The 23,547-nt window shown below is 38.6% G+C and overlaps 1 protein-coding gene and 2 long non-coding RNA genes across 3 annotated transcripts; 2 read left to right on the plus strand and 1 right to left on the minus strand.

The window, feature by feature from the left end:
• Nucleotides 1-2,076: 2,076 nt before the first annotated feature.
• On the plus strand, nt 2,077-5,546 carry LOC146518219 (uncharacterized). Its single transcript, XR_014873984.1, has 3 exons — nt 2,077-2,269; nt 3,638-3,677; nt 4,277-5,546. It is a non-coding gene; the product is annotated as an uncharacterized LOC146518219 (long non-coding RNA).
• A 4,851-nt stretch (nt 5,547-10,397) lies between these two features.
• LOC146518220 (uncharacterized) lies at nt 10,398-19,849 on the plus strand. The gene is made up of 5 exons (XM_085160370.1): nt 10,398-12,284; nt 13,456-13,815; nt 15,407-15,693; nt 17,681-17,808; nt 17,975-19,849. Exons 1-5 carry the CDS (start codon nt 12,182-12,184, stop codon nt 18,141-18,143), a joined length of 1,047 nt encoding a protein of 348 aa, XP_085016496.1. The 5' UTR covers nt 10,398-12,181; the 3' UTR covers nt 18,144-19,849.
• On the minus strand, nt 14,307-23,537 carry LOC146518221 (uncharacterized). The gene is made up of 2 exons (XR_014874203.1): nt 22,532-23,537; nt 14,307-14,739 (listed from the first exon to the last, which is right to left on the minus strand). It is a non-coding gene; the product is annotated as an uncharacterized LOC146518221 (long non-coding RNA).
• Nucleotides 23,538-23,547: the final 10 nt, after the last annotated feature.

Genomic DNA, 23,547 nt, shown 5'->3' on the forward strand with positions numbered 1-23,547 from the left:
TGCTGCATAATCAAACTTTATCAGATGTCAGACTAGACTCTTGTTTGGCTGAGACTGAAAAAGTATATAAAGTGTGAGAAGTATAAATATGTGATGGGGTTAAGGAGAGGACTCTTTCTTATTGATGGGAGGTGCCAAGAACTTTATCCTGAATGTTTAATAGTAAAGGCAAAGTCCCACTCACATTGACCCATGTGTCAACCACAAAAATAATAATAGTAATTGCTTTTTTAACTGACAGGCCTTGAATTAGTTATAAACCGGACAAGAATGTTAGAAAAATGATTTGTATTAAAGTTTTGAACAGGTGCTCTATGATTGATATGTAACATGATAGTCATGTTTGTGTCTCTCATGTTTCAGGTTATTACGCTGAACAGAAAGCCATCATTGTGTTTGCTGCATGTTTCCTACCAGAGAGCAACTGTGACAATTACAATTATGTCATGGAAAACCTTTTTTCTGTAAGTACATTCAAAAATGACCGTGCTTCTGGGTTAGCGTACGCTGGTGTGTCTTTCTGCCGCTGCTCTCTGTGTGTAGCTCTGTTTTTATGTACATCACGCCCGTGTTTCATCTCCTAACCAAAGCTTCTCACATGTCATTGAAGTGACGAGAAGAAAACTTTGCTACAGTCATAATGTCTAAAATAAATAAACATGTCTAATCCACTGTATTTTGTTCTGCTTCTCTTTGTAGATATGTGATAAGTACACTGGAATTAATGGTGACTGAGGATTACATAATTGTGTATCTAAATGGCGCCACACCTCGCAGGAGAATGCCTGGTTTTACCTGGATGAAAAGGTGCTACCAAATGATAGACAGAAAGTAATATTAACACAGATATGTTTATTGCAAATGTAATGCCATAGTATATGTACCATGTGATTTTATTACAGATTATATGAATGTTAAGTTTTCACTGATAGTGTGTATTATGATTTCTAAAAAAAACCTCACTTGACCCTAAAAAACACCTTTAAAATATAGTGAACTGATTAAATTGAAACTTGTAGTTGATCTTCATTGTGAAATTATTCAATTCAGTCTGGTTTAGTGTCGTTTATTAAAATCTAAAAAAATTCTGGCATCATTAACCTTTACACTTTGGCAGCACACTACTCATGCTTGGACATATCGATCATAGCAAAACCAAAACGGTCCAGGCCTCGAGAGCCGGTGTCCTGTAGGTTTTAGATGTAGCTTTGATCCATCACAGCTGATTTCAATGGCTAAATTACCTCCTCAACATTTCTTGAAGTTCTCCAGAGGCCTGGTAATGAACTAACCATTTGTTTCAGATTTGTTGACCCAGGGTGATATCTAAAACCTGCAGGACACCGGCTCTCGAGGCCTGGTGTTGGCCACCCCTGCTCTACGGTATTTCTAGTTGTGTATACTCTAAGGAGAATGCAGTTTTCATTCCCAAATCTAAATGTTGTAAGAAGGTAGCTTTGTTGACGCAAATATTTCAAACTCAAATAAAATGGTGGACTATAAGTTCAGTAGTGTAAATAAACTTTATATAATAAGGAGGCTCTCTGAGCAAACCCGCATGTGAGTAATATGATTTATTATTGCAGAACATGGCTTTTCTCTCTTTTTGTGTTCCTGCCATTAAAAGAAACAGCAAAAGAAAAAATGTAAAACGCTGCGCAAATGTGAAAGAAACAGTCTGATCTTCCTGCTGTTAATCCTGTTGCTAATGTACTCCATTTTCTTCTTTCAAATGTTTGTTTTGTCTTTGTTTTCTTGTATTTTGTATAATCTTAGATCACTTTCTTTAAAGCGCTGTGTGACTCCTGTCTGAAAAGCATTGTATCAGTAGATATCAATGATAAGCTATAGTCATTAGTGCAATTGTACTGCTCTTTTGTGTAATTTCTGACTGTTTTGTCCCACAGACTGAAGAAAAACCTAAAGATGTTCATCATTGTTCATCCATCCTGGTTCATACGGACTTTGCTAGGAATTACCAGACCCTTCATAAAGTCTCAGAGTTGTAATTGCTATTTGCACGACTCTCCCAGCCATTGAAATTCATTCAGATTCATTTATAATTTAATTGCAGTCAAAGTCATGGAAATCTTCATTAGAAAGGATTATCATGTAGCATTTAGCAAAACCATTTTTTACTGTAACTCTTTTTGATTTCTATTTCCTTCAGTTCCAAGTTCAGCAGTAAGATCAAGTATGTGCATAGTCTGCAGGAGCTCGGAGAAATCATTCCTATGGAGTATGTGCATATACCTCACAGCATTGTCAGGTGAGCCAGCCTGTCATTAATATAAATGGCATTGGTTGTTGATCATGGTTGATCATGGCATTTAGCCAAGGACTTTGGAGGAAACAAACCACATCTTGCACATAATACATTGTTGTGAATTTTCTGGGTGTTAAACTTGCCTGACTGGTGTTCAGCCCTGTGTAATTAAATTTACCTTTCTTTCATCTAGTGAAAACTGAAAGCCCGTCGGTTTGATTAGTGAAACTAATCCACTCCAGCCTATTGGATACAGTAAAAAAATCAGAAGTTTTAAAGCCTTCTTAAAAACAAAGATATCACTCTGTTTTAATTGTATGATTTATTTTTTTCTGTACTTATGCCTTTGTTTGTTAATGTGTAAGACCAGAGAGCTGTTTTGACGGGTTCCTTTGTAGTGTATACCAGATTTTCTGGAAAAACTGAAACCTATTCTTGGATTGCACTTATTTTTTCTTCAGGTACCTCAAGTTGCTAGTCATCACTTTTAAAACTAGATGGTTTAATTAATTTGTAGTTAAACTTCATTAAATAAAAAGAAAGGGAAGCAATTTACAGGTTTGGGTTTTTTTAGGTTATTAGGCAATTTTGACTTCTTTAGGTTAAATTGGACGTTCTGTGGCCCACAGCCTAAAATGAGTTTGACACCCCTAGTGCAGAATAAAAGTCCTCAACGATATATTTAATGTGTGGTGCATGTGGCATTTCACAACCATTATTGTAGTTGCAACTATGTTTGAATATTTATCTAAGTCTTCAAATACTCTTACTTCTGTAATTGCATTTTGGAGACAAATTGTTTTTTGCAAATCTACTCAAGAAACTCACTAAATTTCCTTAAAAATTGAAACCAACCAGTGCAGATTGTCATCTTAAGTGCTTTAGGCATGTTTACAAATTTTTCTGCCCAAAGGTATGACCAGGAGAGGAGTTTGAACAAATTTGCATGCACGAGGTAAACCACTTAATCTGCCTCTTTCTATGAGTTGGTTATGTCTAATTCTCCCTGAAAATCCTTCATTAATTTTCTCGTGCTGAGACTAACCTTTGACTGACCTTTGACTGACCTTTGACTGTCTTCTTATCCAATACAAAGGCACATTTAAAAAAAAGCATTTTGATGATTGAAATATGGACTCATTTTGAGGCAAACTGTTACACCCCATGCATTGCAGTACATTGCTTTGACCTTGAATACTCTCACCTTTGAGCACCAATGCTTGTTTTTATTTTTATCAATTCATTTGTCAGTGCAAGTGTCGATATAGGCTACTGATCCCCAGCTTTTGCATGACTACTGACAGTATAGTTGCTCAGTTAACATCCCTCACTTACTTTTGCTTTCTGACTTTTAACCTAATGCTAAACCAGACTGGACACAGAATTGCAGGACACAGCAGCAGAGTAAGTGGTAAGTACTCTGCTGCTCCCGTTTAACAGGAAATGTTTGAAAAAAATACCCCCACCCCAGTTCACTCCATTCACAAACATTCCAGTCAAACAGGATGCCAACACTCTTTAGAAGTAGTTCCTTCCCAGAATGATCAACTAGGCTGTTAGCTTTTAAACCTGCCCAGGTCCTTTTGAGAAAGTACTGATTTGTCTCTAACTACTGTTAGAGACAAACAAGGGGAAATTTATTGAAATATTCCAATTCTAGTATATACAAAACCTCAAGTATGGTAGAAATGTGGTAGAACATCCAAACACAATGGGTTAGGCTTCTGTATTTTGATTAAATATCATGGTTGTTTCTGACCTGTGTTATAAAACCTAGTTTTTGCAAAATCAGAAATTTGGGGGAGGTGAATTTTTTTTAAAAACACCACATTTTCTCAGAGATAAACTGTTCCTTCCACCTCTGGTTAGTCTGAGGTAGTACGTCTCTACACTACTGACCCGTGACATGGAAGTTGGATGTAGTTTTTGTGCTATTATTTTACTGTAAAAGTTTTACTGTAAAGTGGATATGTTGCAATCACTTCTTTTCCTTCTTATCTCTCCCCTTAGAGTCAACAAGGGGAACTCTGCTGTGTGACGAGATAATTGGCTGCTGCCCTTCTTCTCCTCCCCGTGTTATGCTGTACTTGAGCACAGCATCTCTAAATTTAAAGCCAGCCTGTAGTATAAAACATGCTGAGCTGTTACAACGACATGTAACTCAGAGAGGATGATGCTGTGGTGCAATACATCAGGAAAAATCTAATTCAGATCTGAGGGTTCCGAATATACAGTAATACTGTGGTTGTGGTGCAGAGACTGTACTGTAGTGTGCTGTAGGGAAATGCTTTATACTATAATACAGTACTCTCAGCACTTGATTATGTTCCCCATTTGTTTTCTTTTACTTCAACTTTTTTGTTTACTATGCAACTCATATTATAGATTGCCTTTAAGGGTACTTGTTATTGGCTTGTAACTTACATGTATTAACAACAATCATGTATTGATAATTAACTCTGGGTTATTGTAGTAGCGTATTTTCAAAAGCCACAGTGATGTTTTTGAGTAGTACTAGCATCCCATTTAAAAAAAGCCACAAAAATGAGGCGAAGGCACAGTAAGCTTACAGGAGATGTCATTTACTTTAAAGACATTTATTGAAGTATTTTCAAATTAAATTATGCCACAGTAGGTAAAACGAAGCTAACACAGCAGTCTGTGTTAGACACTAGATCTGCGATCTGGCACGGGATGCCACTTGCTAATCAATATTCAGTACACATGAAGTATTTGTCTTTATACATGTAGTCCTAAAATGAGTAGAAAACATGAATTCTGCATGTTATTTCAGTTAATGCTTCAACATCCTGTCTGTTTGCTAACATTTTTGTTTGCACACATAAATCCCTCCTGTCCACACTGACAGGAAATAGAAGGGCCAACCCGATTTGTAATAGTTTTCAAAGGTCTGGGCCACTCCATTTAAAGGAAGGATTGACATTATGTCAACATCTCATTTAGCACCTCAGTCAATCTTTATATGAAATGTTTACAAGGCTTTCACCCATGTGTCACTGTGAGAATAAAGTAGAAGAGCTGTGCGGTAGCAGAAGTTGTGTGTTGCATGCTTTTAGCTTGAAATTACTCTGACACATGCACACACACCCAAAAGCAGAGCAGTGTGTGTGTGTGTGTGCGCGCGCGCGCATATATGCAATTATTGTTAGTACTTTGGTTTTGTTTATTTGCTGGCTGTTCTGACTTGCTTTTCTAAAGTTTCTGCTAACTTGTCTTAGTTGAGCAACAAGTGTTTTTGTGGGAACTTTACTTTGTTCAGCTTTTCTCCACTGGCCATCCAATATTTCTCCCAAGTTAATGCATTTCTGCTAAATCACAGTATTTCTGCTATGTTATAGTGTTTTATGCCAAGTTATTATGTTTCTGCTAAGTTATAATTTCAACTACTTTTCAAATACTGACTTCAGCTTATTCAGCTATTGTCTGCATTCAGTTTCAGACGTACAGCATCCACACTACATTTTTCACAGGAAATGCAACTTTTTCTAGTTTAAAAATACATTTGTAAAAAATAAAAAGAGACAGAAATACAAATTTGGAATTTATTTTATTGATTTGTAAATGTTTTAAAAATTGCTAATCAGTTGTAATTAAATAGGGCCCAATAACAAAAGCTGATTGAAAATTCTTTATATTATAAAGACCCTACAGTGCAAGAGAGAAACCCCCAATAATCTGCTCAGACGTCGTGCACCGCGTTGCTGATCACCAGTCTCTCGCTGACAACGTCACTGTCCTCGGTAGTCAGGGGGTAGTTAGTATTACTCGCCTGGCTAACCACCATTTCAAGCTGTGCGTCTAAATGGCTTGTTGATGGCTTTGGCCAATGCAGTGAAAAACCTGACAATTTTTATTTGCCTGTCCCATTTGGTTCCTTAGCCATCAGAATTGTCTGAAGACCAACAAGGATACCCAATGGATTTAATTTGCCAAATGGATCATCACGGCCTTGCCGTATTGGTCCATTTGATCGACCTTTGTTCTTATTGTTTATTTTATTTTCACTTGAACATTTTCTACACTCCCAAAGACATCGCGCAGGTCTTTAAGAATGTACTTTTTGAAGCCAACTGTGGAATGTTCTGAGCAGCCACAAGTGCACATTGTGTTTAATTTCTTAGCTCTGCGACTAAATAATTTGATTATTTCAAGAGAGTGAGCTCTTTTGCAAAGGAGCTCACTCTCTTCAATTATTGCTAATTGCAACTTGTTAGACTCAGGATCTTTAGTTTGATCCAAAGCTGGCAAAAGCTGAGGGACAGCCTTTTGGATGGCAAATTCCACCGGTTTCAAATTTGGAGTATTTAAGCTGTCCTGGGAGCCTGTCATGAGTCTTTCATGTAGTTGATCCAGCAGTTCTTCTGGGACATCTCGGCTATCTAAAATTTCCGTGTCCACCTCTGAATCAGTGAAGCCAACAGTGTCACTGCTCATGCCGACAGACTTCATCATGGAGATGAAAGCTTTAATTATTCTCCCACCAAAACTGATAATTTTGTTTAGATGTTTTGGAGGAATGATGTGCTCACTTTCTTAAGTGAAGCTTGTTTTGGTGTCAGCAGACTGTGCAGATTGAACACTCAGCACAACCTCTTTAGCAAACAGCTGCTCTAAGTTTTTCAGTGCTATCCTTGTGGCCCTGATCATCCATTTCCAAAGCTTCTGTCAAAGGCTCTGGAAGTATGGTACCCATGTTGTCCAAAGCAGCCTCCTCCGACACTTCAATGCTGGCATTCTGGGCGATCATTTGAAAGTGTTTCGACGCAGTTTCAATGATCTCTATAATGGCCTCTGGCAGAAGAGTCTTAGTGGCTATGTCGGGGTTTCCTGATTTAATGGAACGCCACTGTTCGGCCGTCATGTTTTCAAAAAAAGATTTGATGACAGGACAAACACGAGCTGCTGTCAGTTCCTTAATGTTCTCTGTATTTAGGAATTCTTTTTCAATTTCTAATATTTGTATATTAGGCTGGGTTAAATGATTATTTGTTAGGTTTTGAGTTGAACGTGTCTTAAATGGACTTTCACGTTGAAAGTGTGAAAAATGTAAGTTCCAAGTTTGCTATTTTAAACACAGTTCCTGTCCTATTTATGGGTTTTGGGGCTGTAAGTTTTTTTTTTCCTGGAGTTCGCCTCATACTTCTTTCAGAAGCCAATTTTGGATGTTCTGTGAGCATACACAAATGCACTTGTCACGATCCTGGGTCTTATGACCCAGTGTTTTGAGTTTTAGTTCTTTTGATGTTTATAGTGTTTGTTTAAGCTTATTAGGTTTCTTATGTTCATTTGCTTATTAGCTCCCCCTTGTGTTTTCAACCCCTGTGAAGTCTCCCTTGCCCTTCGTGTGTTTCATGTCTGTGTGTCTTATGTTGTCATGTCTGCCTCTCATGTTTCCTGTTTTATTTTGAAGAGATCTTGTGTTCCTGTGTTCATCGTGTTTAGTTTTACTCTTCCACTGTGACATCGTTATGTTCATGTGTGTCAGCTGTCCCCCATGTGTTCCCACTTCTCTCATTAGCCTCCTGTGTGTATTTAGTCCGTGCGTTCTCATTCAGTCTTTGTCGGATCGTCTGTGTTGTTCCCTTGTCAAGTCCTGCGTTCAGGTTTTCACACACACATATATATATATATATATATATATATATATATATATATATATATATATATATATATATATATATATATATATATATATATATGCGCGCGCGCGCTCATCTTCATTGCCATGTTTAGAGTTTTGTTTGTTTTTCTGCCAGGGTTTTTCATAGTTCGTGCTTCCTTTCTAGTTTGCCCAGTTTAGGTTATTGCTTAGTTTGCATTGTTTTTGCCCTTTTATTTTGTACTGTTCTGTCTGCCTTAATAAACAGCTCATCAGTTAAGTTTGAGTTTTAGAATGTCTGCACCTGGGTCCACTCTTCACACTCCACGCAGTTTGCCTCGGCAAACTGTGACAGCACTTCATGTTTAATTTCTTAGCTATGCGGCTAAATAATTTGTGAATGATTATTTGAATGTAAGCTTTACGTACCGGATCTTCTAGTACAAAAGGGTCCGGCTTTGAATGGGAAGATGCAACTGGGATGCTGTTGTCTGTGGTTCTGTTGTTGTCTGTGTGCCAAGTATTGCAAGCATTACGCTCAGACCATGTCTCTCAGCCTGGGTTTATCACCACCATCTCATGAGTGCCAAGAAAACTTTGATCTTTCTTTTTATGTATGTTCTTCTGAAAAGATCAGGTAGAGTTTCAGGTGCCATGCCCTGTGAAGCATATTTGTTGAGCATGTCTGTGAGCACCTGGGTAAAGTCCAGAGATTTGCCCTTCGAAATGTGTTTCAGTAGTTCAAGCTCATTTGAACTGTGATCTTTTACAATCTAAAGCAGTAAGTCAACATCATTAACAAGCTGCTCGAGCGATCCACTGCTTTCAACTTTCCCCTTTCTCAGAAATTTAGCCCTGGTGTTTTTGGCAATGCGAAGAATTGTTGCTTTTCCAAATTGCTTCACAAAGAATATTTTGATCTTACCCGAGTTGTTTTCTAAAGACTGCTTAAAATTTCTCTTGAAATGATGTAGGAGTGATAACTTCGCCACTCTCTGCAGCATTTTCAATCTCTGCCTCAACTGAATGAGTGAGCTGCTTTGCAAGTAGCTCACTCTCTTCAGTTGTTTCTGATTGCACCTTGTTATACTGAGGATCCTTAGTTTGATCCAAAATTGGTAAAAACTACTCAACAGCCTTTTTGATGGCAAATTCCACAGTTTTCAAATTTGCAGTATTTAAGCTATCCTGGGAGCCTATCATGGGTTGTCCTTGATCCAGTTGATCTTTTGGCTTTGACTATCTAAAGTTTTAGTGTCCTCCTCTGAATCAGTGAAGCGACGGGTATCAGTGCTCATGTTGAAAGAATTCATCTTGGAGATGAAAGCTCTAATCATTCTACCAGCAAAACTGAGCATTTTGTTCTAATGGGAATTCTGGCTCTTTTTAGTGAGCCGAGCCTAACCGGCTCTTTCGGCTCCCAACCGGCTCTTTAGGTTGTTTTCTTGCTTCAATGAATTTATTATCACCAACAATTATGCACAAAAGGAATTACTAATGTAAAAAAACGTGGTTTTATTTGTATATTTTTATATATAAACATATACGGTGGCCCCTAGAGACAAAGCAGAGATCATCCACAATTATTTTCAGTTCCAGATGATAAAGGATTCAGAAGGTTTATTCATGCAGTCAATCCTATGTATGCAATTCCAAGCAGGAAAACACTCTCCCCCAAAATCATCCCAGGCCTATATGACAGAGAATGTGCATCTTCTTTTTGTTTTGCATATTTTAATTTATATTTTATTGTATTGTGGTTTGCAGTGTTTTGTGTTGTTTCACTTAAAATTTGTTTAAAAAGAAAAAGCTGAAAATTTAAATAGTTAAAAGTTGAATTGTAAATAGTTGGTTTTTGTATTTTATAATTTATTTTTTACATTACAAAAACATTGTAAAACACAACACAATAATATATAAAGTATGTGCTTTGGAGTTTGTACGTGCTTTGTCTCTAGGGGCCACCCTAAGTATACTTTTATTTATTCACGCCACATAAAATCTAATAAATAAATTATAAAATACATAAACCAACTATTTACATTTGAACTTTTAACTATTTACATATTCATTTTTTTTATTTTAAACAAATTTAAAGTGAAACAACACAAAACACTGCAAACCACAACACAATAATATATAAAGTACGTGTTTTGGAGTTTGTACGTCATTTGTCTCTAGGGGCCACAGTTATTCACTCCACATAAAATCTAATAAATAAATTATAAAATACATAAACCAACTACTTACATTTGAACTTTTAACTATTTACATATTCAGCTTTTTTGTTTTAAACAAATGTAAAGTGAAACAACACAAAACACTGCAAACCACAACACAGTAATATATAAAGTACATGTTTTGGAGTTTGTACGTGCTTTGTCTCTAGGGGCCACCATAAATATACTTTTATTTATTCACTCCACATAAAATCTAATAAATGATATAATACAAACAGCAACTATTTAAATTTTCAGCTTTTTCCTTTTAAACAAATTTAAAGTGACACTGCAAACCACAACTCAATAAAATATAAATTAAAATATGCAAAACAAAAAGATTTACATTCTCTGTCATATAGGCCTGGAATAATTTTTGGGAGAGTGTTTTCCTGCTTGGAATTGCATACATAGGATTGACTGCATGAATAAACTTTCTGAATCCTTTATCATCCGCAATGGAAAATAGTTGTGGATGATTACTATACCTTTCTAATGTGATAATGTTGTCTCTTGTTGTACTCCCTGGCTCTCTTTCCCTCCCGCTCTGTTCCTGTGCTACTGCAAGTTTAACTACCGCCCCTCTATGACATTATTTTTGTGCCACTATTCTGAGTGCACGTAAAAAAAATTTTTGCAGGTGCAAGTGTTGCATTTTGAGGAGAAATTTATTTTGAGTGAAGAAAAGCTAAATTTGAGTGAACAAAATTCATTGCTGTGTGCAAAAAATGTATTTCAGTGTTTGCTATTATCCATACACACACAATAGCAGCCCCTCTCAGAGGCTCAGTTTTTGCATTCGCGTTGGTATACATATTTACCAACAAGACAGTGTACATCACTGTCACAACAACGTTTGTTTTAGTTCAAAGGCTTTATGGTTTTTCCTATAATACCTGGTGGTGCAGTCGGCCGATTTTTTGTCAGTTCAGCCTTATATATATACATTTAACCCGAGTGACCACCCGGTCAGCTGGTGGGTAACAGGCATCTCCGAAAACGTTAGAGCACTTATGCAAATATGTGATGTCTTGATAAATCGAGCAGATCTTTGAAGTTTACACAGCACCATTCTCGCATGAAAATATCTTAAAAGTTTATTTTGTGACCCAGAAAGAGTAACATTTCAAACTCCACCACTCTGTGCTCCTCCACCACTGCCTCGTTTGAGTTTTGGATGAAATGGATTCTGGGATATTGCATTTCATCATTTCGAGCTGATTGGAGACGAAAACAGCCAATCAGATTTTTTTGCATCCAAGTCTGTGATTGGCTGGTTTTGTGGCACAAATATAAGGGTGTACAGAAAGAGTTGAGCGCGCACAGGCAGAAATGTGGTTGGAGGATGTGTTAGTGCGTGCGCGTGCACGGGGGAGGGCGCGAACATTTTTCATGTAAAACAAAGGGGGGCCCAGCAAAAAAAGTTTGGGAACCACTGGTCTACTAAATGACTTCATTGTGAATGAGTCATGAGTTATTTAAAAATGAATTTGTTCTGTCACACACAAAGAAATTACTTGATCAACAGCTTATAATAATAATAATAATAATGGATTGGATTTATATAGCGCTTTTCAAGGAACCCAAAGCGCTTAACAATTCCATTATTCATTCACTCTCACATTCACACACTGGTGGAGGCAAGCTACAGTTGTAGCCACAGCTGCCCTGGGGCAGACTGACAGAAGCGAGGCTGCCATATTGCGCCATCGGCCCCTCTGGCCAACACCAGTAGGCGGTAGGGTAAAATGTCTTGCCCAAGGTTTGTTGATATCCTTGAGTTTGAGGATTGGGCAATGCTTCCCTTAAAAAGATTCTGAACAAAGTATTAAAAATTATTTTTTTAAAAGTTTGTGGGGTTTTTTTTAAGTCTAGTTCCTCAGTATTTGCATAGTAATTGTAGCTTGTTGCTATGTAGAAAGACTAGTGGGAACAAAAAGGGAAGGTGGAACATGCAGGAAGTTGACTCTTGAATAAGAAAACTGAAAGCAAACAAGCTGAAGTGCAGGCTGCTCGGACTCAGGGAGACAGCAGAGAGATAAACACATCAAGTTCACTGCAGGGTTTGTTTTATAGATGAAGATGAAGCTACTTTTTGTTCTCAGTCTGATGGTTTTCATGCCAACGATGGTTGAACCAGCTCCTACTGAAGAACGACCCACATGGCCAAGAACAACAGGTAAACAAAAGAATCTTAAAGGCATTTTCTAGTAAATGCAAATACATGTATCCATGTCACTTTCGTTACTGTGTGAATTTTGACATGAAGCTGATTTTCTGTGTCTGATTGCAAAGAACAATTATTTTCCTCAAATATTTAACTGGTGAGAAATGTCCTGTTCAAAAAAAACCCCTTTAAAACCACATTCATGCTAATGCTAACAGCTTGCACGAGCACCCTCTGTGCAGAGCTCAACGCTAGCAGGTAAAAATGTACTACTAGCATTTATTTAGCAGTAGGCTAGTGTTAGCATCAAGCACAGAATATAACATCTATTACAACACATAACACAAAATGTCCCAGCCTTCTCATTTAATGTTTTCTTTCCTTTATTTTCATGACTATTTAGATTGTAAATTCTCACTGAAGGCATAAAATCTATGAATGAACACACATGGAATTATGTAGTAAACAAAAAAGTGTGAAATTACTCAACATATTTTAGATGTTTTGATTACTGGTTTGCGCACTCTTGGCATTCTCTCAATTAGCCTGATAAGGTCGTCACCTGAAATGGTTTTCCAACAGTTTATAAGGAGTTCCATGCTGAACACTTGTTGGCCCTTTTGCCTTCACTTTGCGATCCATCTCATCCCAAACCATCTCATTTGAGTTTATGGTAAGGTGACTATGGAGGCCAGGCCATCTGGCACAGCACTCCATCACTCACCTTCTTGGTCAAATGGTCCTTAGATAGCCTGGAGGTGTGTTTGGGGTAATTATCCTGTTGATAAATAAATGATGGTCTAAATAAACGCAAACTGGTGGGATGGCATGTCATTGCAGGATGCTGTGGTAGCCATCCTGCAGCCATCCCATTTAGAAATTTAATTGCATACTACAGACACAAAGAGTTATAAAAAGAACAAAGAACTAATTTGATTCCAATGTGAGGATGAAACATTACAGATATTCTTCTATGTCACCAGAAAGGAAATAAAGGAGCTGGATTTTAGTGTTTTTAAAGGTGTAAACTTTTGCAGAGGATTGGGGTGTGTGCTGTTTAGTTTTTCCTAAACCTGCTTTTGGGAGCAAGACCCCAGAAGTCAACATAAAAACACATATAATGAAGGAAGAAGGAAGGAAGGAAAACGTTATAACGGCTTTTTTGTTGTCTTTTTGTCTGCAGGAAGTTCTGAAATAAATCTAGACGGGAGGATGTTCACTTTGTCTCGTAATTATGGAGGAGTAATCTTCTATCACCCCAATTATCATTTCCAAACTCCCTACCCAACCAGAAGCTACAAAGTCGGAGCTCCAAACACCACCACCACCAAACATCCAAACACCACCACCACCAAACATCCAAACACCACCACTACCACCAAACCTCCAAACACCACCACCAAACATCCAAACACCACCACCACCAAACATCCAAACACCACCACTACCACCAAACATCCAAACACCACCACCACCACCACCACCACCAAACCTCCAAAGACCACCACCACCAAAGCTACAACTACACAGAGTCCAACCAGAAGTGAGTATGTACATTCAAAGAGGTGGTGTGGACGCAGTCAGCGGTTTATTCTACTGGCATTAGATTTACTGGTTGTACAGAGAAGGATTAAACAGCTACTTTGATCTGAAGCAGGACTGGAAAAGTTCTCTTTTTTGCCCGTTTAACTACACGGTTAATCCCAGAGATATTTGAATATATGAAAAAGAAGTGTCTGTGAAGGTTCTCAGTCATCCAGGTCATTGTAGTCTAAGGAGCTTTGAAAGAAAAGCGTCTGGACTTCTTTAAGGTGCTTGAAGACGTTTCACCTCTCATCCGAGAAGCTTCTTCAGGGTCCTTTTGTCCCTCTTGGGGTGACACTCCCACAGGGCTTAAATCTGGGACTCTCCACCATTTGACCCTAGGACTGAAGAAGCTTCTCGGATGAGAGGGGAAACATCCAGGCGCTTTTCTTTCCAAGCTCCTTAGACCATGAAAAAAAGGTTTTTAAGAATTCATCTCAGGTTTTCGGCATGATAAAGAATTGCTGCTTAGGGCTTAAATTGTGAGAAATAAATTTGAAAAATTACATGAAATATTTCTGTTAGATCTGCGAGCTAATTATAACATGAACATTTTTGTTAATTGACAGAATATTTTTTAAAGCAAACCCACTGTAATCTTTCCATGTTCTGTGCAATATTTTTGGCTCATGTGCAATTATTTTGGTCCCAGTCTGTTTCAATGTTTCCTACACATACACCATGTATATAGTTCCACTCACATATGTGTATACATATACACTGTTTTTTATTTTATTCTATTTATTTAATTATTTATTTATTTTCCGCCTTCGTTGTATATTGGTTTCTCTTCTTCTTACTTTAGCACCTTTGTGGTTCAGCTACCCAATTTCGCTGTGCAAGAAACTGCACAATGACAATAAAAAGCTCTAAGTCTAAGTCTCTAATAATATATTTAATATATAATATTTTCATTCATATTTTCATAATATTTTCATAATAGATGGTGAAAAAACAGGAACTTTCTGTTAACAGTTTTTCTTTTGCTTATTTATGTTGGTGAAGTGTAAATGACCATAGAGGAGGTCTTTATCAGTAGAAAAAGCTGTAAAAGTCATGGAAACACAGTGAAAAGCATGAAATTTCCGTCCTCCTCTACAATGTACAGACTGCCAGATTGTAGTCTTTTGCAGGCCAATTCCAGCACCCGGGCCTTATGCTTGACACCCCTTGGTTTAGTCTGTTTGAAGCCAGACAACAAATTTGGCAAAAGTGCTGACTCTGTAAGTGTATAATCTTATAGACTGTAATTCCATTAATCTAATAAAATAAAAATAAAAAACACAAACAAACACAAACAAACAGTAGTGTAGCATTACCTTATTATCCAGAAGTCCAGCCTGTGCAGCTGAATGACTGTGTGCACTGCAGATCAATGAAATTGATCCGCTGAAATTGGTACAGTTTATATTCACATTGATCCTGAGCAGGTAAAATATCTTGCAAACCAACTAAAGGAAAGAAAGCATTTGTCAAAGCCCGATGCAAACTGTTTCCAATCATTTTAAGGAAATGTGTTGTCCAACCCGTTTTTGTTACATCTCTTGCAGGTGTGTCAGTGTGTCTGCGTTACATGACTGATGCCGTGCAGCCAACCTTCCCACTCTTCACTCTCAGTCCAGACACATCCTCGCTGAGTCTCCAGGGTAGCTTTCACACGTTCATGCTGTCCTATTATGATTCCATCAGTGTGGACCTGCAGCCCATTGTCCACTTATGGCCAGACATTAAGCAGGACATCTGGACCAGTGTCTGCCTCACTGTGGACACCAGTAAGAGTGTAGTCCAGATGTTCAGTGGCGGGTATATGAGCCCCAGGAAGGTGATGCCTTATCAGGTGAGAATGTCGACAAAGTTAGAATCAGCATGTTAAAACCTGTGTAGATGTAGAGACAGAAAGACAAACTTACTAAACAGAGTAAAGTAGTGTGCGAGTTCACGTGTGCAGGAAGCATTCTGGTCAGATTAATGAACCACCTCAGGTATTTATTTATTTGAGTATTTTTAATTGAAATGTCTTTCCGATGAGCGGAACCCAGACACCTTTCAGAGGAAGTTCATTTTCCTCACTTGTATCTAGGGCTGGGCGATATATCGAGTTTTTTAAAAATATCGATATATTTTTATACGAGATATAAGATGTGACAATATCGTTTATATCGATATAGTCTATGTTACGTTATAACTATACTTGTGGAGCCACAAGTTTGACTCTCTTTCGTCCACTTTTGTCTTTACGCAACATTACTCGGCCTCGCCTCTCCTTCACTGAACACAACTCCCCCTCCTCCCCCATTGCTTCACCTGCAGGCAGCGACAAGATGGACACGGCAAATCTCCGTTAACGAGTTACTGCGCATCGCCCCGTGCGTGGGACTGGACGGCGTCAACGTGTTAACGAGCTAACCACGCTAACGTCATGTACGGCCTAAAATCCTTTCATTCTAACAAAAGTTGACAGCGCGCCTTATGTATGAATTCTGGTTGTGCTTGATGACCGCAAACCGATTTTATGTGGAACACGGCGCTCAGCAATCTGTCAAAAATGTTTTAGTACGACTTTGCGAAGCTACGGAGCCACACCGGCTTGATGGATTGTCGAGCATTACGGCTACCGAGGAGCCTCGCGGAGTGATAAGTACTGTGCTTCAACGTAATATTACCGTATTGCAGTGGTTCCCAAACTTTTTTTGCTGGGCCCCCCTTTGTTTACAAGAAAAATGTTCGCGCCCCCCTCCCCGCTGCTCCCGACACAGGGAAAACCAATTCTGCAGGGGAGACCTACCTCGGCACTTGTGCAGGTGAACCCAAAGGGAAGATTTGCTTCACCATATTTTCTAGTCTTTGGCTTAGAATGAAGTTGATTTGGAAACATATTCAGCTATGCTTCATCTCCTGCTTTGCGTTTCTGTGGCCGCCCCGTGCTAGCAGTGTCCAAGCGTTTTGTTTCCCCCCCTCTTTCATGCCGCGCCCCCCCTAGGGGGCGGGCCCCACACTTTGGGAAGGTCTGCCGTATTGTGTGTGTATAAGGACCATAAATGGCACCTGTTAAGAGACGTGGTTACAAAGAGGATTTCAAACTCCAGGCTGTCAGTCACACAGTAGAAGTTGGGAACAGAGCAGCTGTGAAATCTGTCTTTGTTATTATGCTCAGCGTCTTTTAGTTTACATTTTGACTGCACAATTGTGAGCTTTTTGTTATGCACAAAAACAACAGTTTTATTTTATTTATGGAGCATTATTATTTAATAAATGCTCAGAATTTATTTTTGAGATGTTTTTTTCATGTACATCTATGCTGTATGTTAATAAGTGCCCGTGTGACATCTGGGACACAGCTTTGACTAAGAACTCTCTTTTGGTTCTTACCTTGTGGCTTTAAAAAAAAAATATTGAGATATATATCTTATATCGCCATCCAGCTAAAAAATATCGAGATATGAATTTTGGGTCATATCGCCCAGCCCTACTTGTATCCATGATTTAATTTTCTCACAGCTCGTGGTCACGGGGAAAAAGCCATCTCTTAATCACATTACAGCCTGTCGTTCATGAAACAAGACCCTGAGATAGCTGGACTCCACCAGCTGGAACAGTAACTTCTTTCCACCCTTCTTGTGCCTGAGACTTCAACAGAAGACATATTAATGACAACAGAGAATCATTTTTTGTTTTGTTTTGTTTATATCTAAGTGAAGAAAACACTCAAATGACTCCTTCATTGTAATCCAGATTTCTAAAAGGCTTTAAAAAGTAGATAATATTATTCTCAAAATCACTTAATCATCTGTAATTTTGATCTTCTCTTTTTTCTGTGTGTTCAGTATGTGTGGTCAGGCGAGCCTGTGATTAGTTTCCCAGGATTTGATGGTCAGCTGACAGACGTCCAGGTGTGGGACTATCCTCTGCGATATAGAGACATCTTCTACTACATGAGCAGAAGTTATTACGGGTAAGATCTCTATGCTGAACTCACACACCGACCGTTTAATCATAACCACAGTATAAAAGAAAAGGTTTTTTTTCATTTAAAACAGGCCTTGTCTTAAATTTGCTTTTTAATGTTTAAGTCTTGTTTTAAAAGCTTGTTAAAAGTGTGTGTTTTGTTGTGGTTTTAGGTCTTACAGCGGCTCCGTCATCTCCTGGTCCAACATCAGCTACAATAACAGAGGAAGGGCAGTCTTGGAGGACAACTTTGACATGCGAGCAAAAGTTGAGCAAGAGAGTAGACGGAGGGAAAAGAAGATGAGATTCTTCAGTGTGGAGGAAAACAAGCTGCTGCTTTAATGACAGAAGATGAAACTGTCCTGTGAAGCTGAGAGCTTCTTTTGTATTAATGCATATATCAGAGTTCACTTCATGCAGCTGTACAGTGTAATCCATTATCTTTTATCTTTGTTTCACCAGCCGTTTTTGTTTGTTTTTTCAATCATAATCACTTGAAATCTGAAATGTCAGTGGAAGTTTTCACAGAGGTGAAGGCTGAGGTTAATTTTCCCTTTGACTTCTAAAGGACAGTCTTACTGGGCTTACCCTGTAAAGGTAATGAAGAAATAATTTACTTTAAGACTTAAATATCTATCTATGAATAAAAAAAATGCCGTTTTCACTGTGTAAGAAAATGAAAATTATACTGTAAATTGTGAAAAATTATTATCAAAAATGATTTACACATTACTTAAAATTACTTGCAGTACTTAATTTGCTTGCAGTATAACTATTTCTTTGCTCCCACTAAAGTGGACTGTTACCCCCTTACTCTAGTGTGCCTAGCTTTAATTATTTGTAGGTAAACATGACCTTAACTTCAAATGAGAGTATGAAGTTAAGGTCTATAAAGGTGTGTGTGAAGAATGCTCCACAGATCAGCCTTTAGCACAGGACTGCATAGGATGCAGTGTGCTGATCTCCAGATGCATCTGTAAGGAAAATGGGTAATAAAAGGATTCTTTGCAATGTGGAAACATCTCTGCGTGATCTCTACCAAGACAAAAAGAATCACAGAGAGAGCGTTGTCTCCTCACACTGCTCAATCTGTTTTCATGTTTCATGTTAGGTGGGACTTGTGGCCTGCCTCTCTCCTCTTTGTTTTGCCAGGTCTCCTACACCTGAATGCCAAACCCTGTGGAGTGAAAATGCAGATCCTCATGCATCAACCCAGCACCTCAGCCTACCGAGCACAATGTGATAGCCAACAGTATCAAAAGCTGAGGCAAGGGCCAACATGAGCAGCACAGAACAGTAACACTTATCACTCTGCATCAAAATGTTACTTGATACACTCAGACTTCTTTCTTAAATAAATGTGTCTTGACTAATGTACTCATAGTAAACTGGTATATTCACTCAGAAAAGTGTCTGGAGCTCTGCATGAAAGTTTGGGCGACGAGTTTAAGGAAGTGAAAGATGAAATTTACAGACACAGCAAGCTGTTAATATGAGATAAAGTTCAGCACTGGTTTGAGTAGAAGAAGTAAAAGCTCACATACAGATTTAATGAAAGCTAAAGTAACTTAAGATCTAGAATTTCCAGATAGTATTGGTTCTTGTGTCAGTTTTACCTCTTGTTAAATGATGTGGAAAAGCTGTTGTGGTGAGCAGAGCTACTCAATCTTTTAGTGTTATTTTAGTCTAAATAGACTGGAATCAGCCTTTATGGACTGTATTCATACAGCAGTCATGACCTCTGTGTTGAACTTGCAGACAGGTTGAGGTGTGTTTGCTGATAGTCCAGGAAGCAAACAAAGTCCAAAATGCCCAAAACACAGGAATAATATCAGAGTCCAAACACCAGAAATCACAAGGGATGCATATACAGGACGCACAGAGCGAGGAAACAAAGAGCTGCAACAACAACACGACCCTAACCCAAAGGACAAAACAGGACTGAGAAAATATAAACAAGAGATACAAGAAAAACACAATCAACATAAGCAAAAGAAGAAGAAGTTTATTTGTGTAGCAGTTTTTAAAGCACACAGTTACAAAGTGCTTCAAAGTTTGAATAAAATCACATTACAATAAGTGTACTCGTTATACTTCTTCTTTTATAAACATGTGTCTTGTTTCATTTATTTATTTAGTTTTTAATAAACAGTTTAGTTTTTCGTAACATGAACGCTAACATTTCAGATTCAGAATCACAACATCCTATTTAGTTGTTTGTGCACTTCTGCTTAATACCAGCTGATTGCTGGAGGTGACCTTGTGTGCCTTTGCTTTGTTGGTAGCAGTTGAGAGGAGGCATTGGTTCAACATCAGTGACCGCATAAAGGAGTTGGGTACTTTGATACCCGAGTCATCAGACCCGTAGGTCTTACTGGCGCTTTCATTTTCCACTGCTCACATAAAGTTACACTGTTTTAATTTTAATGCCAGGGGGCCACGCATTAGGCGTATAAATCATGATCTTGTCCTCTGCCTCTGTTGTCCTTCTTATCTTTACTGACATCGCAATAATGACAGAAAGATGCGCTGGAATAAAGGCACCATTCTCAAGGCTTCTGTAGACTACATCAAGAAACTGCAGAAGGATCAGCAGAGTGCCAAGGATGCTGAGATGAGGCAGAAGGAGTTGGAGCAAGCAAACCACTCCTTATTAATGTTACACGTCCGGGTCAGTTCAGTTTTATTTATGTAGAGCTGTTTCACAGGAATGGTTATCTCAAAGTGCATTTTGTTATAAGCTAAAGACATTAGTGAGAGGATCCTGACAATCAGATGAGGCTGTATGAGCAAACACTTGGTGGCAGGGAGGAAGAAAGAACTTCATGTTAACAGCAAGAGATCTCTAACAGAACTATTTCAGTCGTTGGTTTGTTACGTTGATTTGGTGGGTTTGCAGTGATATCATGATATGACTTGATCAGCAAGGGTTTGCCAACTGTGGATTTTACAGCCATTAAAAAGAATATCCACTGTGGACATATATGATCTCTTGATTTTCATCAGCTGAAGGCTTTTCAGGGAGCTTTTAGAACAGCCTTATAATAAGTAATTCCAATCAATAGTGCATCTTAGAAGCTTCAGTATGTCTCTGGTTTACTTGGCAGAGGAAAGAGGGCATTCTTAGTTTGCTTGTTAAAGAAAATGTTCTTGGCCAAGAATAATCTATTCTTATAGCTGTCAAGGTAATGCCATCCAGACTCTCTCTATATATATATTAATATTAGTGGTACTATTATACTGCCATAGTGCCTACATTTACTATTAATAAGCAAATCTTAACAAGAAATCATAAAGCAATGTTATTGTATCAGCCTATCAGTGACTAAATGGTGTGTCAACCAACGACTGAATACGTATATATCTCAAATGAAAGAACAAAAACTCAAAGTTTAACACTATTGCTTGATGGGAAAACACAGACTGCTGGAACATGTTAGCATTAGCAGGGTTTGCTAGTCTGCAGCATTCAGATCCACCCCAAAGACTGTTCAGTGCTCAGAGAAACTGCACTATATCCAAGAGCTGCATCTCAGCCTCTACAGGGTCTCAGACAGCATGTTAAATGTTAACATTCATGACAGTATAATTAGAAAAAGACCAAAGAAGTATGGCTTGTTTGGAAGGGCTGCCAGGAGAAAGCTTCTTCTCTTAAAAGAACACGACAACTCGGCTGCAAATTTGCCCTTGAAGAAGACTTCTGCAGCAACGTCTTTTTAACAGATGAGACCAAAGCGAAGGTTTGGCCATCATGCACAGCAGTACCTTCAGCAAAAATCAAACACAGCATAAACACCTCAATCCAGCTGTCAAGCATGCTGATTTGAGGGTGGTGATTTGAGCTTGTTCTCCAGCCACAAGAGATAGGCACCTTGCAGTCGACAAACTCCTCTGTATGCCAAAGTTTTCTAAGTCAAATGTCAGGCCATCTGTCCGACAGCTAAAGCTTCTCCTAAATCAGGCCATGCAACAGGATAATGACCCCAGGTACAGCAGCAAATCTACAGCATGGAAGCCCAGACCTCAACCTGACTGAAATACTGTGTATAAAAGTAGGCTTGCAAATGTCAATGAATTGAAGCAGCTGAAGTTATTGCTGCTAACTGCTGGTTCTGTAAACTACTCAATCGTAGAATGATTGCGATGTCGAACTAAAACAAATGTCTGTATCCTAAATTGTGGATATCCTATTGTGGTGATCTAAACTGTAACACTAAATGTGATTCAGGATGTTTTCTTTTGTATATATTATTTTACGTCAAGTGGTTAATATATACTAGAGAGTATATATTTTCATTATGATCAACAAAATTTGGGACTAAAATCTGGATTTAGATACATGAAAGCTTCTTGTTCATTTTGTGCCATGTACTGTCACATACGCTAAGTCTAATTACACAATGATTGCCTGAGCCTATTCTTGTTAAATGATGAAAAACCCAAAGGCACGTTTCAGCAGTGGATCTGTGTGAAATCAGCAACTTGCAAAACGAAATCAAAATGTGGGCTATTAAGTCGAAAAACAAAAATCGCAACAAAGTTCAACTAAAACCGCAATTCAATCATCTGAGCAGCTTTACTCATGAAATGATAACAGTTAGCTGAATTTGCAGTGGCTTGCAAAAGTATTCGCCCCCCTTGAACTTTTCCACATTTTGTCACATTACAGCCACAAACATGAATCAATTTTATTGAAAATCCATGTGAAAGACCAACACAAAGTGGTGTACACGTGAGAAGTGGAACGAAAATCATACATGATTCCAAACATTTTTTACAAATAAATAACTGCAAAGTGGGGTGTGCGTAATTGTTCAGCCCCCTTTGGTCTGAGTGAAGTCAGTTGCCCATAGACATTGCCTGATGAGTGCTAATGACTAAATAAAGTGCACCTGTGTGTAATCTAATGTCAGTACAAATACAGCAGCTCTGTGACTTGTGTATGGTCACAGAACATCCACAATTGACTCCTGGAAGAAGTATGGAGCGAACTCCAGGATAAAAAAACTTACTACAGCTCCACAAAATTCGGGTTTGGGAGACAATTCAGGGGGAAGTAGAACAGTTTTCAGGCCCCTCTTCTGTGGAACCAGCTTCCAGTCAGGAGACAGACACTGTCTCTACTTTTAAGATTAGCCTGCTCGCCTGCCTGTTCTTTTGGAGATTTACCTCGCCTCTGCCTGTGATCACCGCCCGCGTCTGTATTTACTGTGTATCAAGTAAGCTCTCCAACTGTCACTGTTTACATATGTTTACCCCTTGGCTTGCGGCGCAATTCCCTAACTCTGTTTTGTCCTTCATCCTCAGGTCACTCCAGTGCGCCACCCATCCTTCCGCATGCATCGGCTCTGTTGCATTCCCTCTCGGTCCTCGCACGTTTACCCGATCGCTGTAAATAGCCCCGTCCCTTGTAAATATCCCCTATCACTGTAAATAAAACAGCACTTACTGCAACCGCTGAGCCTGCGTGTGTTTCTGCTACTGAGTCCAGCCGTTATAGTCAGTCACCTAACATAAAGTAGGGAAACTGTCAAGGTTCTGCTGTGTGGCAGGCAGGTTTAGGACTCAAATGCAGGACTCAGACCACAAAAGAGTTAAACTGAGAGAGGCAGCTTTTATTGCCGCTGAACATCCAAACACGATGAGAAAGAACATATAACCAAAAACTGGAAACTAGAAACTAAGGCCTGAGGAAAAAAAGAAACAACAGGAAACTAGGAGGCTACTAAACTTGGAACACACACAT

This window comes from Neolamprologus multifasciatus, chromosome 5 (assembly GCF_963576455.1).
Source record: "Neolamprologus multifasciatus chromosome 5, fNeoMul1.2, whole genome shotgun sequence".
In the NCBI taxonomy this organism is placed as follows: Eukaryota; Metazoa; Chordata; class Actinopteri; order Cichliformes; family Cichlidae; genus Neolamprologus; species Neolamprologus multifasciatus.

Bases quoted from the DNA above. Each gene is read 5' to 3' on its own strand.
- LOC146518220 (XM_085160370.1), top strand. From the start codon at position 12,182: ATGAAGATGAAGCTACTTTTTGTTCTCAGTCTGATGGTTTTCATGCCA. The intron at 15,694-17,680 runs GTGAGAATGTCG...CTGTGTGTTCAG, and splicing joins GGAAGGTGATGCCTTATCAG to TATGTGTGGTCAGGCGAGCC. The intron at 17,809-17,974 runs GTAAGATCTCTA...TTGTGGTTTTAG, and splicing joins ATGAGCAGAAGTTATTACGG to GTCTTACAGCGGCTCCGTCA.